We start from the raw sequence: 22024 nt of genomic DNA, 5'->3' as shown, positions 1-22024 counted from the left end.
ACTGGGAGGAAGACTGGAGGCTAGCCCACTGAGAGACTGGCTGAGATCAGGGGGGTTAGCAAAGTCCTGAAGCCATTCAGACAATGCACTCTTAAGCCACAGATTTATAGATATTTCCTTGGGTGCCATCCTCAGAGCTGCTTCACTGCTCTTAGGCCTCTTCCATTCACCATGAATACACACGAGTGTAACAGGATTTCAGGACCCATGTGCAGACAAACAGGAAGACAGGACGGTGCAGGGAAGATACTTAAATAAACCCAAAAAGGTTTACAGACTGACAGGTGGGGAGAAAATGACCATAGGAAAGCACAGAGTAAACAGACTGTACATCAGGCTTTGCCTACACAGGCATAATAACTGTTACTAGGATAAAGTCATCACTTGTTTCATGGGATTTGTTAACAATGTATAAAACTATCTTAAATTACACTTGTAGTCACGAATGGAAGATGCGTTGTCAACATGGTTATTCTAACTGTGAAGATTGATCATGATGTTCAGCATTTCTGTGGAAGAAACATTCAAACCTGTTACAGCTTTCAAAGAAAAATAAGAAAAACATGACGAAAAGCAGAAAGAATCAAATCAAATTGAACAGAACTCATCTCCAACACTTGACACCGAGTCCCAGCGCAAACAAATGATTCCCTAGAAACGCCTGCAGTCACCGGGGTGAACTGCTCAGCATAGTTCCAACAACCGATCTCCAGACTACAGGCACATATTTCAGTCTTTTGGTGCTTTCTACTCTCTACTACCCTGGAACTCAGACCCTTTTGAAAAATCCTTCTCCACATATTTTACAGAAAGCTGCAGTTTGTCTTTTAGGTTTTTGTGTGTTAGAGGTTTGTGCTTCTTCATCACTCTACCACAAATCAGCTTTTTCTCAAATATCTATAACAGAGGTAATGAGGAAAGTTATCATGACCAATATTAACAATGGTAAAATGTGTGAATAACGACAAGATTAACAAATGCTGGGGTCTTCCTCTAATTTCTCCAAGGTAATGTGTATGCCACGCTACAGAAATGGAACAGAGCCCTGTCGTCATACTGTTGCCTGTTGTTGCCGTACAGTCGGGGAGTGAACAGGCAGGTGACTAATTTAAAAACGTAATTGGATTTTTAGTTTCAACCGGCACATGTGTTATTATCACGCTTTTTATTCATTTCGGCATGAAAAGCAAATCAACTTATAACTCCCCCGGCTGAGCAATGTAACTAAAGCTGCAATAAACATCTGTACAATTCCTTTACCCCAAGCCTACATGAGGTTCCCTCCACTTGTGAATCCATTCATCCACCCTGCAGCATGACGCCATGCCAGACTGCGTATTGTTTTCACTAGTCACTTTTTCAGCAACCTCTCCAATCCATATCAAGGCCATACCGTCCTTTGTAAAGTGAGTTTGGGCTCAAACTGAGTAACGGGAGGGTTACCAATACCAATAACTAGTAACAAAATAAAGCTTTACAAATTGCTCCAAGATGTTAATTTCCAGCTCAGCTTAAATCACATAAGAACTGTAAATCCTTCCCTGAAAGATTGTTTATAGCAAATGTTCAATTCTGGTGAATTTCGCAAGGAGGATAAACCCATTTTAGACGAAGGGCGAGCCATTTCACAGCTGCGGTTCATGGGTGTTCTCAGCGGGACTGTCTGCACACGCTGCTCTCACTCTGCACTTTAAAAATGTAGAAACTCTGTCCTCATTAACCCTGATTTTTCAATGATGTAAATGTGCATACAGTGCTCTCCCTCTTACATCAAAGCTGTCTGATGGTTAGGAGACAAATATTCACTATCAAATCATTGTAGAGATCTGAATTAAACTTAAATTGCTCCAAATGGGAGGAGTTCTAGCTCAAGATAGAGACAGAATCCGAGGCATCACCTTGCATCAGCCGATGTTTGTGCAAATATGGTAGCTGATGTGCCAAAGAAAGCCTTTTCTGAGAAGTTGGCACACGTCAAATCAACAGTGTGTTGAGTGGTGCAGTCCATATGCCTTGGTAATGAATGGTTTTAAAGGCCTTTAATGAACAACATTTCCCATGAGCCCCACACCAATGTGGATTAAGAAAGAGTCCAAGAGTGAGAAAAGGCAAACAGCTGTTTAAACAGCTGTTTGCCTTTTTTTATACAGCAGAGATTACAGCTAAAAAAGTTCAAATTAATTTCAGAAATAGGGTCCACATCAAATTACATTGATGGTGGTCAATGTTCAAGCTGTTTTTTTTATTTATTTACAGAGTACTTTTTTTAAATCATAGAAGCTTTCAATTACACCAAGTACTGTAGTTGATGCTTACGCCTATTTTTTTATTTTAAAGTAGGGTTAATAGGGTCTCTGCACAGAGTTAGAGAAGGCTATAGCCTGAGCATGACTTCAAAGCACAAATATCGCAGGTAAAAATAATTCCACTAACAATGGGACCAGCTGTTAAAAAACGTTGAATTTATCCAGAGATTTATAATCTTCAGGTGATTGAAGGTGAAAGAGACACATTTTTGTGCAACTAAATTACTTAATAACTGCATCTTCAGACACACAACATGATCAGGAACTCGGTTCGTGTTCTCACGGTGAAAGGTGCTCGAAGACGTGTCTCAGTCAGAAGGAATGGACTGGAACAGTTAGACAGGGATGCACTGTTCGTTCCTGCTCTAAACCATATATATTACATCATATATAAATACATATACTATATGAAATGATTACTGAAAGGACAAAGCATTTACTGGTAATCGTCAAATGCCATTGGAAGTATATGCTCTCTTACTGTGAGTGTAATCCAAAAAGGTTTTCTTCCATATGTTCACCCTTAATGCTTTTCTCTATCACTGAAATGACCTCCATGATGCATTAGCTCCATGAGGGCTCAGCTATACCTCAAACTGTGCTGGTCAATTATCACCAGCTGTCGCCTGTGAGATCGTGATGGACCCACCTTAAGATGAGCAGCCATACTGTATGTATACGTACACACACACACACATATATATTGAACTATACTACTTCAAAACAGAGTAGTTGATAGATCACTTGAACAAATGTGATAATTTAACGTGCAGAAGAGGGCAGGGGGTTCACATCAGGCCTAATGTGCTGAGTAATGAGACGGGGGGGCTCACCAGGACGCAGACCTCAATAAAGTCCTTTCTTCATCTTGAGACACCTAATACCTGTTGATTAAACACTCTGAGTGATGCAGCTGATGCTCTGTGGTGACCCCTCCTATTTGTAAAGGAGACAAATTAAAGTCCTCCATCAAAATGTGATCAATGCTACAGAGCCTCTGGCTGGAATGGGCACCACGGCATAATGAAGCTATAATTCAACTTTACTGCGCAGTAAATGAATGATGGACATTTGAAAGAACCCACAGAGGATTTCTGAGAATTTAACCTTAATAAACGTACTTTCCAGTATTTCTTTATTTTTGATTAATTCATTCATTCGCTCACTCACTCACTCACTACCACTTTTTCATTTGAAAACGCATAAACCCTGTGATGGATATGCCTGGTGTTCACACTACTCTGCTAAAACAGAGAAGTTTGGAAACACTACTGACACCTTATTAGTTTGAAAACTCTGGGGCTGCATTTTAGTCTGGACGGGCTGAAACAGAGATGTCTGGCAGCGATGACATAGACACTTACTGCCGCTTCTTCATTGGGTCTTTTCCGTCACAGAGTCGCCCTCCCTGATTAGTGAGGCCACTATTAAATGACCCCCTCTCCGGATGAAAACAACCAGCATTAGCCTAAGCTACCAGGGTAGAACACAACATTGATCATCAGTTATAAACGTTGCTGACCCTGTTGTCGTTGCTCAAAGCTGTTTCTAAATTCAGTATTTTACAATAATAAAACTGCTTACATGTGTAGGAAGTGATATATTATGAAAGCAATCTGCAAGAACTCCTGTGTCCAGTTGGACGTGCATGCCTTCCTCATGCCCAGTGTACATCAGTGATAAGTGTTTACCAGCATGGTAGTATGGACTGTATTAAAAGTATAAAATATCTGATGCAGAGCCAAAACACTTTTATGTGAACAGAGATCGTTTTAGTTTCAGTAGTTGTGTGGATGTAGCCTCACTCGTCATTTGTATTAAATTCTCTATTTACTGTACCTTAAATACTTCTAAGAGACTTCATGAATGCAGGTAACACTGCACTGCTTGGCATGAGATAAATTTGAATCAGATCATAAAGGAGCCTGAAACAAATCTCAGACTGGATTCATTTTGTTGCCCATGGAATAGGAACAAATATTTTCATGTGCAGCTCTGAAAATCCAACTTCACTCTGTACAATAATTCGATTTCTCTTTTGGCAAACAGGCCAGCATCTATCCGAGCCAGTGAACCAAATATTTTGTTACATCTGTGAGCAGCCTCCAGCAGCAGCAGCAGCAGCAGCAGCAGCAGCAGCAGCAGCGGATGTCTACTGCAGTGCTCACTCCTGTTTACAACCACTCCCCTAACACCTGTGAGCCAAACACACTTTAACCAATCACATGACTGCTGTGTGCCGATGGTGGTGGGTCTGGTAATCAAAAGTCATCAAAACCACAAACAGCACATGAAAAGTCAAAAAACAACATCTCTGCTGAATTTGTACTATTCATTTAAAGGAGTGATATGAAACTGAGTGATGTTCATATTCAGAGTAGACACTCATATAAACATTGCTCCACAGCACTACTGGTGGTCAAAGCTGCACAGTACAACTTTGATAAGTGGGGATCCCGTTTTTTTTCTAAATCGGGGCCATAAAGGGGCCACAGTTTGCACAGAGGGGCCAATTATATGTCCAACATCCGTGCACAATTCCTAAATCAGTAAGATGCACATTTAAGTAATTCCTTGTTTATCGTTAACTCTATAGCTTTGGGCAAAGCCACACATCATTGAATAAATTGTTCCTTCTTCATGCACATTGTGTACTTTAAAGGAAGCTTGGAAAATATAAATTCTTAACATATTTTTGCAGATGCAGGGAAGGGGCCACTGGCCCCCTGACCCCACCCCTGGATCTGCCCCTACCTTTAATGTGTGAACATTAATTCGTTTTTCATTCAAATAATTATTCAAATATATTAGATTAAGGGAAGTTTTCTGATAAAATCTTATTTGTGATCTGTGCAACTAAGTGGAACTGAATATTTTCTTGACATAATGCACTCCCCTTCACATTCACATTGATATTGATAACCTTTTCTAAGAGCCAGATACAACACTAGGGTAAAGCCGAAATGCAATATTGCCTGCGATTGAAAGTCTTTAGCAGACAATGGTTTACTTTAACAATAATTTCCTTGTTGAATGGATTCTAGATTCTTATTATTTCATATCAATGGGGGGAAAATATGTTTTCTCATGACTAATCTTCTTGAGATTGCTCCTTTCCAAACTACGGCTTTCATTCTGTCACCTGCCCCAAATACATATGAATAAGGACTCAGACTTCACAAAGGCAGCTTTGGCATGCATCAAAAGTTCTTAATAAGATACTTTACCTGCAAGGCACCCCATAAGTGACTGCAGCACCAGCAGTTTCCATAGCAACATCATCTTCAATTTTGTAGGGTCAAAGTAGTCTCACATTCAATCATAAACGTATGGAATCCGATTTGGACCTGTCTGTAGAAAGAGAAAAGAAGGTGAGATTAGTGCGGTGGTAAGGTTCCAATTAGCAGCACATCTTTTCTTTTACCTTCTCAACATGCTCTCCTTACAAGGTGTGGAACAGAGAGCAGAAACGTGTAGTAATTATTTATGGTAGAAATCATAGTAGCTGTACGCTTGTTGTGTTAAGTTGTTAAGCTTGATAAGTGTGACTTCGCTTGTGACATATTATCCCTGTCCGAGTCAAAATCTTTAAGGCGCAAGCACACAACAATAGCCACACCTGTGAATCTATTCACCATCACATCCATATTTAGTGAGACATCAATTAGGGTAAGAAAGGAACTAGATTCACATAAGGTTTCAGCATTTCCCACAAAATGAATTCAATATATTGCTGTAATAAGGCTGTGACTTCACCCCCCAATTACAGGGTTTTACAGAAAACCTACCATAACTTTCAAAAACCAGAAGACTTCAGTGTTTGGCACATGAACGCAAACTATCTCATATACATTCATTTCCACATCTACAGCAGCTCCAGGGACAGTCGATATGAAAGCAAAGTCATTCCTGTAAGATCTCATAGCATTGTTCCGACATGAAGCCTCATAGCTTTAATGCTCATGAAAGTGCAGAGGCAAAAGATGAAAAACCCCTGTAACATCTAGAGGAGATCACAACAGTCGTGGGGCTCTCCCTCACAGGCATTATCTCCCCGCAGTGAGATTTAAAACTCCGGAGTTTGTTGAGTGTCAGGGAGGCAGGACTTCTCAGCGTCTTAAACCTCTGCAACAGGAAGGAAACTGAAGGTATGTACGACACTGAGTAAAAGTCTGCTTTGTTTTTTGTCAGAGAGGAAGAGCCAAACATCATTACATTGTTTTTGTTAGGGACACAGTATTCACTGATACATGACAGCTTTTGACACATTCATTATCTTGATTCAGTGCATGCTGTACTGGGTACAAAAGAGGATTTACAGAGACTCATCTCCCTTGTCAGCGGCCTGCTTTAAAAACAGATTAAGTTACACAAAAACGTACAAATTGGGTTTTGCAGAGTTCTTATCACGTAACTGTTGATCATTTAAGCCGTCTGCTGGCTTTGTTTACTTTTGCCTTCCTTATTTTGGGAGTTTTGGCCAATTGACTACATCTCTTATGGGCATAGCATTTAAGGTGAACATCAAGTTAGGTTTGGTATGTGAATGAATGAATGGTATTATACATGTACTTGGACACATTTTACAACAAGAAAAGTTGTAATCAAATTAAAATTGGTATATTGATGGAATAATACTTTTGATTTTATTAATTAAATGATTAATTTCAAGAAATTTCACTCTTTATTTATTCAATAACTCACTTCTGTATTTGTGTGTTGAATACACTGTAAAGTTGGCATGGAATCAGTGTGTTAAGTGGTCTACACAACTAAAACTCAATATTCTGAAACTTGTTTTATCTCTGAGTAAAGGCTTTTGATCAAAATGTATGGTTTTGCATTGCAGCAAAGATTTTGTCGACTATCCAGCCATTAGCCGATATCGATTTGATTTTATAAACATATATGTTTGAGGGGAATAATAAAAGGTCTGAGTACAATGACGAACATATTATGAGTAGCATTGTCTACACTGTGTACAAGGAAAAACTATACAGTCACGAGGTAAACAGTAGATACTTAGTTAATGTAACAAGGAAATCTAATCAAAGATAAAATCCTCGTTTTGTGTTCCTGCGCAGACACACACCCAGACTGGATCCATTCAAATGAACAGGAAGTTGCTTTCTCGTAGGACTTAAGTCCGCCTAAACGCGACCTACGACATTAGCTGATTTTTTCCATTGTAATGCGTATGATGTCTGCGTGGAACACAACCTTCACTGTGACCAGATTTATAGACCGTGAGCAGGTTTAGTTCATAGAAGCTTGGTTTCATACGGCTGTTTTGTTGCATATGTGATGTCAATGAAGACAGATGAACTCAGGGTGTGCCGCAGGATGCAATGTGCTCCAATTTGATGTTTATCACTGAATATGTGGTGACTGTGTAGTGCAGAATGGCTATAATATGGCTGGCAGAAGACTCAGATGGTAAATGCTTGTCCATTAATATGTTTATCCTGTCCTGTCTCAAAACAGGACAGTGACTAAATGATGTCTTTAGTGGCTGCTTTCCAATCGATTGGAGCTTAAAAGCAACGTCAATTCATTAATCATACTTTAAAACTAGACCAAAAGCTGTATTTGCTGTTGTGCACCCTGATCATTTAATAGCATGTCTTATCTCCACCTGTTTATTCATTTGGAAGCTGCAAGCAGAGTCGTCCTTCATCTGACGCCATGTGACTCTTTTTCAAATGGTGTCGGACAGCTGTTCAGCCTTTACAACTCATTGCTTATCAAAGATTGGCTGCTCGGTTGCTGGACTGATGGTGGCCAGTTAGAAAATTTGAACATGGTCCAACCCCACTGCCTGGTGTCATTGGTGGGGTGTATATGTCTCTATCAGCGTATTATGTCTGTCTATGGTGGCAAACCGGTTTCCCCTCTGGGATCAATAAACATCCTGTCTTATCCTAAGAATAAAAGCAAAACAACCAGTTACAAGTACTCTCTGTCCCTTGCGAAGCTCCTGCAGGTAACAAGCACTATCAATCTAACCTCTCCTGGGTAAAAATATATTTAGAATAGAGGCATTGTTTAACAAAAGCCTCTACAAAATTACAACTATTTGTGTAATGTTGCCATTACAAAGAAGCACAGGAAAAACTCTGTAATTCCACCCTGCTGTGATTCGGTACAGACAGCACAAAGTTTCCCAACACAGAGAGCAAGAGTGAGACAAAACCCCTGCAAAACATAAAAAGGCACAGGAAAATGTTTGAATAGGCCACGTTCTCATTAATCTCACATTCTCAACCTTCCAGCTCAGTTTCCTGTCTCCAACTACAGAAAAGAGCCCTTTTATCTTCATACATCATATAGAAGGTTGTCAGAATCTTGTCTTGGAGAAATCTATGGTGCACGACTCTGCCTAACTCTTAGAGAGACGTTTTATCCTTTTTAAAGTGTTTCTGGTGAAAAGCTGTAGACACTGTGTCGGTTTTGTTTCCTTTTAAAATGTTACACCAGTCTTAATTTGATAGATGAATTTGAACAAAACTTTTATGATGAACAGGCACAAGACAGCATTTGCTGTAATAATGCTACTTTTAAAAACAGGGGCAATAATCAACACAGTGATCGGCCATATTGCTGAATCCATCACATTTCAAAATTTCAAATGCATATATCAGGAATAATATAGACTGGATTATGCATCAACTAAAACTGAAAAAGGCTAATATGATTGCATTATCGTCACTATCTAAGTAAGTTCAAGTGTCTATAGATCCTATTTCCTAATTAATTATATGACAAGTTAAACTGTCTTCAAGCTCACTGTTTTCAGCAGAAAGAGGATTTTAGCTCACTTAACACTACCTGATGATCAACAAACAGCTGCCAGACAAAGGTGGCAACTAACTGGTTAACATTTAGCTTCAGAGCCAGATACTGGAGAAGACAGAACATTGACAACGTAAACATTTCCCTAAATGTCTCCTACATACAACATGTTTTCTTTAAGTCCTTTTAGATGCTACTTAACAAAACCTTAACTAAACACATGCTATAAAGAGCTCAGAGGAATCATTTTATATGGGTCTATGATCGATTGACGATTTGGAACTTAGCTGACCAATTGGCAAATTATGTCCCCCAATGGACTCTGCAGTTTGTAAGTTATGTTACTTATACCAGAATTCTTGTTTATTTCTGGACATAGAGTTAATCTCAAAACCCAGACCTCACCGCGGGACAGAGACTCTTATGTAATATGATATTCTTTTGGTGTGAGGAATCTTTGGGGGATAGTGCCACCCCTGGAACCCACCCCTCCTAACTCTACACCAGTTGTTCCCTTGTTCTGAGTTTGGCGAGTTCAAGGAGAGCTACTATATAACTGTAGTTCCCCAATAATGTATAGATCTTGAGTCCATCTGATTTGGCCCTACAAATATGAATCTATAATTGTGTGTGCCCTGGTGGTGCCTCATCAGATCTTACTCATAGAACTGTAGTTATTCTTTGTGACTATTTTTCTTCACATTCCTAAGGTCTGTTTTTCCCGACAGTATCAAGAGTTTTGCTTTGGTCCCTCCACTCCTTTCAGCTCGACTTGATAAAGTACCCCTGCAGCTAAAGATAACACACTAGTGAGCAACTCACAAACTTGCTCTTGCCTATTGCTGCTGTAATCTATTTAGTTACTAAATGCCAGGAAAATGGATGTTGATAAATGTTCTCGCTACACAGACCATATCCAGCGGTTCCTTGTTAACAAAATATTCTGGCCAGGTTTATGACGATGACTCTCTAAATCAGTGGTCGCCAACCCGTCGATCGCGATCTACCGGTCGATCTCCCAGTCTTCACTGTCAATAATCAACACAGTGATCGGCCATATTGCTGAATCCATCACATTTCAAAATTTCAAATGCATATATCAGGAATAATATAGACTGGATTATGCATCAACTAAAACTGAAGTAAATTCACTAAAGTAAATGTCAGGACTCTACGGTATGAAGACGCGCATCTTTCGGTCTGTCGATAACAATCAAAGCCCCGTTGGAACAAATGAGTGGATTCAGAATGTGAAACGCTAGAGTGCTTTTACTTTGAAACGGGTTCAGAAAGTGTTGTAATTACATTTGTGTCATAAACAGATAAACATTGTGGTTCACAGCAGAATAAACAGAGAACATTTTTTAATGCTTATCTGATGAATTTATGTCACAAACAAATGGTTGCAACACTTTCTGTATGCCTTTTCAAAATAAAAGCACTCCAGCGTTTCTGTTGATCTCACAATAAAAAAGTTTTTTTTAATTGTGAAATATTTGCAGGAGCGGAAGATGCACGGCTTCATACTGTGTAGTACTGGTATTTATTTGAGTACAAGGGACTTCTTTCATATACAAGGCATTAATCATATTTGTGGCTATATGAAAATCAAAGCCTATATGTAAAAACATTGTGCTGCAGTAGCAGCTCCTCTGCAGAACATGATGTGGAACTGAGAAGCTACATATTGTGCATTGTAAATATGAATTGATATTAATTTGAATATTGTGCATTGAATAGAAAAAGTTGCACAGCTGCCTCTCTTTGTGTATTTTTATTTCTTGTACATTCAGCCTTTAACAGAAATTGCAAAAAATAATAAATATGACCTTCCTAAGTGTTTTTTTTGGAAGATATCAGGGTGGTAGATCTCGGCTTACGTTTAGAATTAAAAAGTGATCTTGGGCTCAAAAAGGTTGGTGACCACTGCTCTAAATGATACATTGGTGTTATTCGTTTGCAAAGACACATTAACAAAAATTGTGGTGATACATCGACCCACAAATAACTGAATGCATAATGTTTAAAGAGTACTATTTACTGAATAGTTGGAGATACAATAAAATAATGAGTAATTGTCTTGAATGTATTCCCAACCTCCCATTAACAGTGTAGCATTGAAATAAAAACACTACTACTATTACTACTGCCGCCACTATTTCCACCGGTGCATAAAATAATACCGTTGCCACTATACTGCTAGTGCATATCATTCATTTTTTGTAATGCTTATATTCCCTGATTTCCCTCCCTAATTTCCAAATTTACAACCTCACACTGCTACTCAACCGTATGCAATATACCCAAGCTGCATTTCTTTAAGGGAAATGACTAGTGATGCAATGGGGCACAAGAGCGGGAGATAACCAAAGTATTTAGTCAGTAATAAATAACCAGAAAATTGAAAGGTCGACATCTTGCTTAAATTGCTCATGTGAAAAAACAGGACAATAACCACACGTAGACAATCAGACCTTGAGGTAAAATAGTAGTCGAAAGGTCAGTTTGCCTGTTGCATTCTGAGGACTTCTACAAATCTGACAATACACAGGCTTTTATGAGATTTAACTGTTTATGGTAAAATATTCTCGGTAACCATAGTAATAATATTAGGCTGAGCAAATACATTTTACTGGAAAACATCAAAATAACAAACTGTGAGAGGGTAATTACAGACGTTTGCTGGCAACAGTGTTAAAAGAGTAAGGTACAGGTGTACGAGTGTATGCATCAGAAAAGTATTTCCTACATTGTCAACTAACTGCAATAACAGTCTGTGCAACAGAAGGATAAATGTGTTTGGAAAAAACACAATGATCTACTCGAAACACGACACTGCTGAAAGAGTGGCACGACCATTAAATCACCTGTTTTATTCCCCTTCGAGTCAGTGCACTGTTTGCCACCCCCCAAAATATGGTGATGCAAGAAACAGCCCAGAATAAATTCTATTACAAAACCTTGTTCCAGGAAGAGACTGATATATTTGTGCAGGAGGTGCAGAATCGCAACTTGAATTAAATTAGCTTGGGAAGAGATAACACGTTTGGTTAATGTACTGCGCGGGGCCTGAGAGATCCATCGTCCAGTGTTCTGTGATATTGGGGCAGAGAGCCAAACCCAGCCGAGCAGAGATGGAGGGAGCAATACAGGTTTAAGAAAGGTGCATCTTACACTCAGTTTCGAACATCTATACAGGATGCAGTGACTCTGGAGTTATTTCAGGAGTCTCTGTTATTTCAAGTCAAACTGGCCAGCACTCAATATAAGTAGGGGGGGGAAGCTTTTTAATGAAATTTGTTTATGCTCACACGCTGTGCAAATAGTCTGACCTGTCCTGACAACCCTGGCAAGGCGCATGCAAACACCTACTGCTGTTCTCTGCCAGTCAAGATCAAAAACACAGAACTCAACGTGATCATCTTTCTACACATATGTTGCTGTTTTTGAGCAGACCATGCTATTGTGACTGGATTAACAAAAGTATTAGCAGATATCTTTAGGACTTGAATGTTATTTTCATTATCAGCCATATATTCAGTATCAATAATTTATTTTGTATTAATTATTTAGTGTACAAAATTATGATTAATAATTTCACATTCACATCAGTCTCAAATAGCTTATTTCTTTTGGTTAACTCGCAATAAAACTGAAATGAATTTATTTCGGAATGGTACAAAATGAACGCAGATTTATACTTATGAAACACTGATTATTTTTTATGTTGATCAATAAATGTTAACACATTTATGACACATTCTGTTTTTCTATTGATCATTTCAGCTACAGAAATCTTTTGAAGAGCAACATGTCAGCTCCTGTCTAACCCTTCATCAGAACTGAGCATATTTAATAAGAAATGCTTGAGTTGATGGAGCTCAGATCTCTGAATACACTGGGCTGTATTCAGAGATGCAGAATTATAATTCATAAAGAATACAGTGCAAGGTCCAGTATGTATTTGGTCTAAGGAAAATCTTTAGATTTGAGTGCCAGTCAGTACAAGGTCCATGGTCTATATAGCAGAACCCAGACAGATGATGTGAATCCTTCTTCTGTAACTTTTCTCTGTATAGAGTTGGTGAAACCACAAAACCTTCAAATTTACGTAAAGTCTTTGTACATCTAGTTATTTTACATTTTAGTTCTTGAAATAAATCCTAACCTAATACCTAACCTAACACTTGTAACACCAAATTAGTTAAACCCCAAACTTTACTAGGGATATTTATCTCGGACTAGTGTACACATGTAATGATGTAGTAATGACTATGGGTACTCATGTAATAATAACTACTGTGTACTCATGTAATAAAGTAGTAGTGACTGTTGAGTACTCATGTAATAATGTCGTAATGACTTAGGGCTGGGCAATATGACTTTAAATCAATATCACAAATATTTCACACTTTCAGCTCGATCATGATTAATGAATGATTATTTTATGCCCCATCCCCCCGATCTGGAAAATGAGTGTAGACCAGCAGAGGAGTGAGGAGGGACTACATGCGGCAGGGTAATACGGCTCAAGGTACCCTGGTAGTAGTGACTACTGAGTACTTGTGTAATATTGTAGTAAAAACTATTGAGTACTAAGTATTAATGATTATTGAGTACTTATGGAATAATGGAATAATGAGGAGTACATTTTGTAATAATGTTAAGATTATGTTGACGGAATGGCTGCAGGTGTGATTCCATAACAACACAGAGTATAGTTACTGTTTATGATGTTTATTATAAATAGCTGTAGTCACACTTAAACTTTTGCAGAGTAGCTGTCCCTTTGCTGCTGTCTCATTAAGCAAAAATAACTGAATTTAATTGCCTTCCACTGTCATTTCCATACGGTCACCATCCATGTCACCAGCTGTACGGTTACTGTGTAACAGGTCTAGCTGCAGTAGGGTTAGCATACATGGGCAGCAGCACCTTTGTTGTGAAATCATTTACATATGCCATAGGCCTGAGGCTTAATTTTAAACTCCATGCTGCTATGTTGAGCTCTGTGTACAGCTGCGGTGCTGCTAAAGCCAAGCAGTGACAGCCCTATGAAACCACTCTCTGCTGTGCATCCAACTCACTGATGATGTGGGTGGCACATTCGGATAGTTTGGCACTGGAGAATGACGTTCGCAGACTCTGTGGCCCGGACACATCTCAAGTGCCGGCCCAGAAAAACTAAACTAAAGCTCAAGCTGAGGAATGTATTTTAAGAGAGAGAGAGAGGTGGAAAGAGACGAATTTGACCACTGTAGACAAAACACAGTAACATGCTGGTTATTCATAAGATTTAGTGGTCTTTCCAAGCCGTATTTCAAGTTCCATTTGATTTATTAGGACTATATACAAGTAGATTAAATTAAGTATTCAACCAATTCATTAAATAAAAAAAAATGTAAAAAAGAAGACGGCCCAGATCTTTCTGTGTGGGATTTGCATGTTCTCCCTTTGTCTGCGTGGGTTTTCCCTGGATACTCCAGCTTCCTCCCTCGAAATTGCTCGTAGGTGTGAATGTCAGTGTGAATGGTTGTTTGTATTAGTATGTCGAAAGTACCCCACCTCTTGCCCTCTTGTCAGCAGGGATTGTCTCCTGCCACCCCCTGCAACCCTCGTAGGATAAGTGGTATAGATAAACAGATGGGTGCAATAAAGAAGAATTTTGGGGGTTTGGCCCATGAGAAATCAATAACAAAGACCTTAGACCTTAAAGAAGATATCAGAAATTTTTGATTGATGGATGGACTGATCTAAGGTCAAGTAATGTCTTTTTCAGAAAGGTACATTTGAGGAAGAAGAGATGTGTCTCTAGCTCAAACTATAGAAACGCAGTGACAACATAATGACCACATTAAGGCCGTGGAGAGAGGACTTGACTGACCTTATTACAATATGTGGACCTGGCTTTCAACTTGTCTGACACACATTAACAACATTCTGAGGTTGAATGGATCTGAACTTGTCATCTAATTCATGCCATTCCAGCAAAGGCAGATAGGCGTCAGTTTGTTCTTTTTCCTAGTTGTCCTTGGTTTAAATGGATGAACTGGCTAATTGCGCTCGGATACAAAGACTACAGAATCTCATTTATCTGAACCACAGACATCTGAAATGCTCCACTAAACAAACAGTGCCTTTTAGGAATGCCTAATTATTTCATTTGAGGAACAGATGAGATTTTGAATACCTGCACTTTGCATAGTCTGCAGTTCTGTTCAAACGTATTCCACATTAACAGGGACTCTTTGCTAGATGTAAAAATATTGATTAAAGAATTATTTTTCTCTGGATATAAAAACTAAACAAAAAACAGTTTCTAAAGAAGGGACTTCACTCAGTAGTAAAATGCAAGAAATGATAATGACCAGAGATGTCACATCATATTTTCCTCTAACAATTAGGAAATGTACTGTTCAGCTGCAACACGTGTCCGTCTACTAATGGGCATATCTACAACAAGACATTCATGTAGTACACTTAGGTGTTTGTGAATGAGGGTGAAGGAGCCTCACTCTGTAACCCTAACTAAATATTGTTTCATTTAAAGGCCACTGTGTAAATATCAAAATATCAGATAATGTACTGTACAAGCAGCTCACGTGTGTGTGTGACACACGTGAAAAATACCAACAAATTAGATTTTCCTTATCATGTTGTGATGGGGAATCCTGTCTGTATTACGTACATCCACAAGCACAGGAGTCGAGGGGGGTGAAAAGGGTGGATATTGAGTGAATAAGCTGCAGGATGTTGGATGGACTCCGAGGTTCACATCCTGAGTCCCAAGCTTAGTTATAGTGTTACACAAATCTCTTTAACTGTACACTTTGTAAGGAAAAGTTGTAGTTTTAGTCTGAATAAACAGCATATTTTATGTTTGAAGCCACTGTGGACCTCTGTGGGCCTGTATTAAACCAAGATGAATATCTTGTCTTTCCAAACACAACAGAGTGCTGTGGCACAAAACAAAAGAAATAGCAGACTGCACTTTTTAACTGTGGTATATCGGTGGTAAGCTCCAGTTTACCACTGAAGTTACAAAATAATATACACAAAATAACTTTGAATAATTGTGGTTGGAACATTTCCTGGCAAGTAGTTGGTTCCAGTGAATTTCTTCTATTCATCATGGACTTATGATAATGGAATTATTATTTTGCAATAAATCTTGACAAGTAATCCAGTGAAAAATCTCACTGTTCAAAGTTCCATTTTAAATTACAAGTGATTTTTTAAAATCGTTATCAGGTTTCTTTTGAATCCACTTACATAAAATCTTTTTTTTGGAATAATAAGTAATAATTCATCATAACTAACTAAAAACATAATAGTGACCCTGCTTTCATACTTTAATTTCCATCTCATATTCTAATTAACTGCTTTCACGCAAATTAATCCTGTTCTTTTGATGCAATCAAGACACACTGTTTCGTCTCATGCTCCACTTTTCAGTTCATCAACGCTTTTTTAAACTCAGCTGCTGACAAGGTAGAAGCACAAAGACTCAGGCTTCAGAGGAAATACAAGGACGAACAATATGTGTGTGTGTCTTGAGGTATTTTGATGGTCTCACGGAAAGTACAGTAAATCAAGGTTTGATGCTACAAGTCCTCACAGGGCATTGTGTGAGCTGAGAAAACATCTAACTGTGTAAATTTCACAGGGAAAATATGTTTCAGGAAAGCGCCGCCGAGTTCAACAATACCTAGATGCCACGAGTCTGGTTTAAAATAGCCAGTTTATTTCATTTTTTTTATTTTTAGCAGCATGATTCCACCCGAGCTGGCGACAAGATCAGGGACAAAGAGCGAGTCTCCTTGTGTTTTATCGACAGTCATCACGAAGCACGGTGTTCAGTTCCGATTTTAAAACTGTCTTTTGAGTCAACCCAGCTGCTCCATTCAGTCCTTTAATCTCGACGCAGACAAAGAACATAACAATGCCCTGTGGGGAACGCAGCTTCATCGAGTGCTTACATTGTACCGGATGAGGGAGGAAAAGATGGCTGTGACACAGCGGCCACACCCAGCGGAGCACAATACACCTCTGGAAACGTGCTCTCGTGGATCTTCGCGTAAATACGGCCCACACTCAAGTGAAGTGTATCATCAAGACGCTGGCTCCGTCCTGAGACTACTTGTAAGAGAGATGTTTGCAGGCCTTATATAAGTACATTTAATAATGCAACAGTCCCAGTACTCAGACCCCCCCTCTCCTCTGAAGTCGGTTGCTGTCTGGCATTGCCCTTACTAAGCACTCAATTAAAGCCATTCCCAAGGAGAGGCAGTGTGTAGCAGTGTTTGAATCAGGGAAATGTTGCAGGCGCAGACAGTCTGTGAGGTCCAACCCCAAAGGACAGCAGGGCCTCGAAAACCAAAGGCCTGACAGAGCATTGTATAACGCATCGTAATAAGCGTGGATATTATTCTATTATTCTAATACAATTGGATTACAAATAGGGCATTTATGGAACCAGTGAGACTAGATAAATAGAGCAGGAAATGGAGCTGTCTCGTTGGATCTTTTCCTTTTCATTCTTAACATTAAAAGATGAACAGAGAGTTTGGAGGAGGTGAAAAGCAGTGAGGAGCTCTGCTATATGATCGTCAAGTGCACTCCTTCCTGACAGTTGGGTGCCCCCAATTCACACAAGTGTGCACACAACCACTTTATCTATGGTGAAGAAGGGACATATTTTTGTGCAAATTACTCTCAGACGTGGCCGCTTTGACAGGAGTAATAGTGTGGCGGCAGGAGGGAGATTTAATACGTATGTAAGCCGATGGATTTAAATCCAGTCTTTGCCGCGAGTATTTTTTGGGGGAAATTCTATTTTTCAACGAGAAGTAGCTCCCAAAAAGAAGATACAACAAAACTGTAGAAATGAGTGGATATAGTGACTTCTCTTCATTTCCTTCCACGCCGACTCAAAAGGCTACAGTCACTTTCATACAGTGAAAACCCAATTCATCTTTTCTGTGCCTGCTCGATGGCATGTGCTGGAACACAGCCTAATCACAAGTATCATACCTTTTTTCCAAGTTTGGGGCGAAGGAGGAAATGTCTAATTTCCCAGCACTGTGCTTGACAGGCAAGATTTCCTTCATGACTCGTATCTCAGCTCGTCAAACAACCCTCTAATGCCAGATTCATGCACGGAATGCGCGGCGTTCATAAAACCACACCACACGAGAAGTATCAGGGGCCCACAGCCGCCTTATCCTTTATGGTGCTGTGGAAAAACTCACTGCACTCTTCCCTTTCAAAATGTAGGCGGGTGAGGGGAAAGAAAAGATGCGGCAGCGGCAGCAGAGCCAAATACCTGACACCATTTGTTTTTATTTGCTGCCGGTTACTGCGTTACCAATCACTCAGGGGGGTCATAAAAATATACACCTGTCAGATATTACATTGTCTTCTAAAGTGTTTGTATGAAAGCGACATGAGGTCAGATGTGGAGGATGGACACTAAACATTGGTGGTTCCCAACCTGGGATCTGGGACTTGTTTATTCTTTTACTTGTATCTAAGATTACTAAAATGTTGTTTGTACACTGTCCGAAACAAATACTGCCTAAAACATTTTTCCAGAGAGGGAGATTCAAATTAGATCTTTAAAGATTTGTTGATTAAACAAATGGTTGATTGACACCAAATTAAAAGTAAGTTTTTTTTTTTAAACATTGATTCATTATTTATATAATCTTTTAATTTTTTGAAAGTTCCAGGATCTCAAATGTGAGAATGCGTTGCCTTTATTTGTCTTATACATGGAATATATTTGGGACTTTTCTGAGACATTTGAAGACTATAGGCAAGAAAACAGACCAGTTGATAATTATAATTAATTATCAACTGGTCTGTTTTCTATTAATATTGATTTCATCCATTACTTTCTCCTGACATCATTTTGTCCATCTGTATTTGTAAAGTGGATGCTGGTTCTGTGTAGGTGCCCATTGCTATCTTGTTAATGTGCTATTAAAATAGTACAACACTAACCTCAAACCGGGTTGTTGAAATTGCTTTCTGATGCCTCGAGATAACAATGCACCTGACCACACATCGTTGTGAGACCAACACACCCATACTCATGGGTGAAGATGCATTTGCTGTTCAAACAAAGGGCGCTGGATTGGAAATTGATGGTCTAAATCCAGCAAAAAGACACCATTTGGTGTTGGGTGTAAGATACGGCCCAAAGACATTCAATTTGTGACCAAGGGGAAAATACCACTTCAAAATAACGGGGGAACAATCAGAAAAGATTTGTGAAATATAGAGAAATAACCACATTTTGATTCAATGAAAGTCAATTGAAGACAAAGGTGTAAAACAGGGGAAAGCATTCAGGGCGGCAGGCGAAGCAACAAGTTTCACAACTCCCAGCCTGCCTCTGCGCAGCTTAAGCCGCTGACAGTCTGATGACACTATCACGATTAATATAAAGAGCCCATGTGGCTGTAACGGTAGCACTTATAGGATATCATGTGACAAAACAAGTCAATGGGATAAGAGGAAGTGCAGCTATCCTATGAAAAGGAGGAGACATGCAGCCGCACGCTGAATGTTCTCCATCACATCACAACACTTTGCACAGAACCCACACATTCTACATTTCTCCTGCTCCTTCAGCTACTTTTCCTGGAGAGACATGAAATAAAAATGACCTCCATGACATTTCTTCGATACTTCCTGCGGGAAGTGTGCGATGACATTTTTATGCCGCGCCTCTAAACGCACCTATCCCAGGGTATTTTTAATGTCACTTCGGCGCTCCGTCACTTCTGACAGGGTTGCTGGCTACCAGGATGCTGCTGTGCCATTAAAATGTTTTTTTCCTGTGAGGATGCAATCACACAGCCAGGGGATAGCATTGACAAAAAAATCTACCAAAAAAACTGATGCCTTTAGTAATCATCACTGACATTTATGTGGCATGAATCTTGCAGTTAATTAAGCTTCTGTGGGTCTGCAGCATCTTGATTGGACATCTTTGCTGGAGAATAATCTGAACCCATCTGAGGTGAAGCCTCGTCTGGTTTCCCCCTCGCTAAGGATAAGTCCAGCTCTTGTCAGTGTCAGATGAGGAGTCTATGAAACAGATCACACACACACACACAGTCACAGAGGCTGCTCCTCAGACTTAATGCTGAATGAACAATATATCATCAGACGGGTACACTGCAGCACATGGTCGGCTCTGACTGGTCTCATCATCTGCGCTGACACATTTTCATCTGGCCGTACACGCCATGCAGGCTTTTCAGAGCTTTACTTTCAGACATGTTTTGAGTGAGCAGTTTTAGCAGGAGTTGGCACATTAGACGTGCAGAGGCTGCACAGATGCTCATATCTATTAAACACATTAAAAATGGGCTTATATGGTGCTGGCTGACCATCAGACCCCAGGCCCAACACAGGCTATACCACTGACAGATTACATAGTGACTGGCAGATGCACTGATTAACACCATTAGAGCAGTGATACAGTGACACACAGGCTGATTCACCCTGAGCTCCACTTATGGGCATCATAAGGCAACATATAACTCCAATTCTACACCAGTTTGGCGGTAACTTTTAAATCCATAATCGAGGTGGGTTCCCTCTCCATCATTCAGGAATCAAACTGAGAGGTGTGCACATTTTTTTTGTAGCGTTGGAGCTGGGGTTTTTTTCCTCTAGTTTCCTGGACAAGACGAATCCCCGTGGCCGCGGGTGGTGGTCAGCAGCATAATCAACAAAATCCGCAGGGATTATTCAAGGGAGGGTCACTAAACATCTGTCTTGATACACACGCACACACACACACACACATTCTCGGATTACTTTGCTTCCACCACGATAGTCCCACAACAAAGTAGACACAAGCGAATGAGATCAGCAGAGGGTGAAATTCAGAGAAGGCAATCCTGGATGCAAACTTCCCCTCGGCAGCCCACAGCGTCAGGGTTCTAATGTCGTCCGTGAAAAGTTGGGACGTAAAAGTGCGCTTTTTATTTTGTGTCTGAGCCGCGCTGACAGGTGCTGAAGTTATTATATGGAAAAAATAATTGAACACTGATAATTATTATCTAATAGGAATATTACGGTCGGTCTTACCTGTCCTGGCAGCGGAGACGTCTCCGAGGGATTCACAGCCTCAGATTAATCCGTGTTCTGTCACTAAATCGAATTGTGCGCGCACACACACACACACACCAGCATCACTGTGGAGCCGCCGCGGCGCTCCGGGACCAAACAACAATATCCGTCTCACTTGTGCGTAAAGATGCTGCTGCTCGCTCTTTTGTGTGGCGCTACATTCATGCATGGGCTGTGCTGTGCCGAGCTGTGCCGAGCTGTGCTGCACCGCCACTACTGCCTCTCCATCCCTGTCTCTCTCTCTTTACTCTCTCTCTCTCTCTCTCTCTCTCTCTCTCTCTCTCTCTCTCTCTCTCTCTCTCTCTCTCTCTCTCTCTCTCTCTCTCTCTCTCCTCCTCTCTGTGTGTGTGTGTGTGTGCGCGCGTGTGTGTGTGTGTTAGTAGCTGACGGCGGTGCGCCTCGCAGGTTGCATATTGGAAAGCGAAGCCTCCGTGTGCTCCTCTCACTCGCTCGGATGCGTCAAGCCTCTCTCTCCCTCCTCCCCCCCCCTCTCTCTTTCTGTTTTTCTCTCTCTCCCTTCTCGAGCCGTGCAGGAGCGGAGCGGGACGCACACGCGGCCGGCGGAGGAAAGACAGGGAGAGACACCGACCCACCCCTCCCTCAGCCCTGCATCCTTCCTCACTGCTGGGTCCATCCAAGCGGAACAGACTCCCTCCTCCTCCTCCTCCTCCTCCTCCTCCTCCAACGACTCCTTCCTCACCTCCTCCCCGTCCTGCTGGTGCTGGGATGTCCAAGATTCTTAGAGGTTGATGGAACAAATACCTTTCAGCTCAGTT

At 40.3% G+C, this 22024-nt stretch overlaps 1 protein-coding gene across 1 annotated transcript in view; it reads right to left on the bottom strand.

The window, feature by feature from the left end:
• The window catches only part of cntn4 (contactin 4), a 152640-nt gene extending 130921 nt beyond the window's left edge, over nucleotides 1-21719 (bottom strand). The window contains exons 1-2 of the mRNA XM_035153379.2: nucleotides 21207-21719; nucleotides 5534-5657 (exon numbers count right to left, since the gene is read on the bottom strand). Of these exons, the coding sequence (XP_035009270.1) occupies nucleotides 5534-5588 (55 nt within the window). The 5' untranslated portion in view covers nucleotides 5589-5657; nucleotides 21207-21719. The remainder of the gene's footprint in view (nucleotides 1-5533; nucleotides 5658-21206) is intronic.
• Between the last annotated feature and the right edge of the window lie 305 nt (nucleotides 21720-22024).

The sequence above is a fragment of the Hippoglossus stenolepis genome, chromosome 3 (assembly GCF_022539355.2).
Source record: "Hippoglossus stenolepis isolate QCI-W04-F060 chromosome 3, HSTE1.2, whole genome shotgun sequence".
Taxonomy (NCBI): domain Eukaryota; kingdom Metazoa; phylum Chordata; class Actinopteri; order Pleuronectiformes; family Pleuronectidae; genus Hippoglossus; species Hippoglossus stenolepis.
This window is presented reverse-complemented; position numbering and strand designations above follow the sequence as displayed.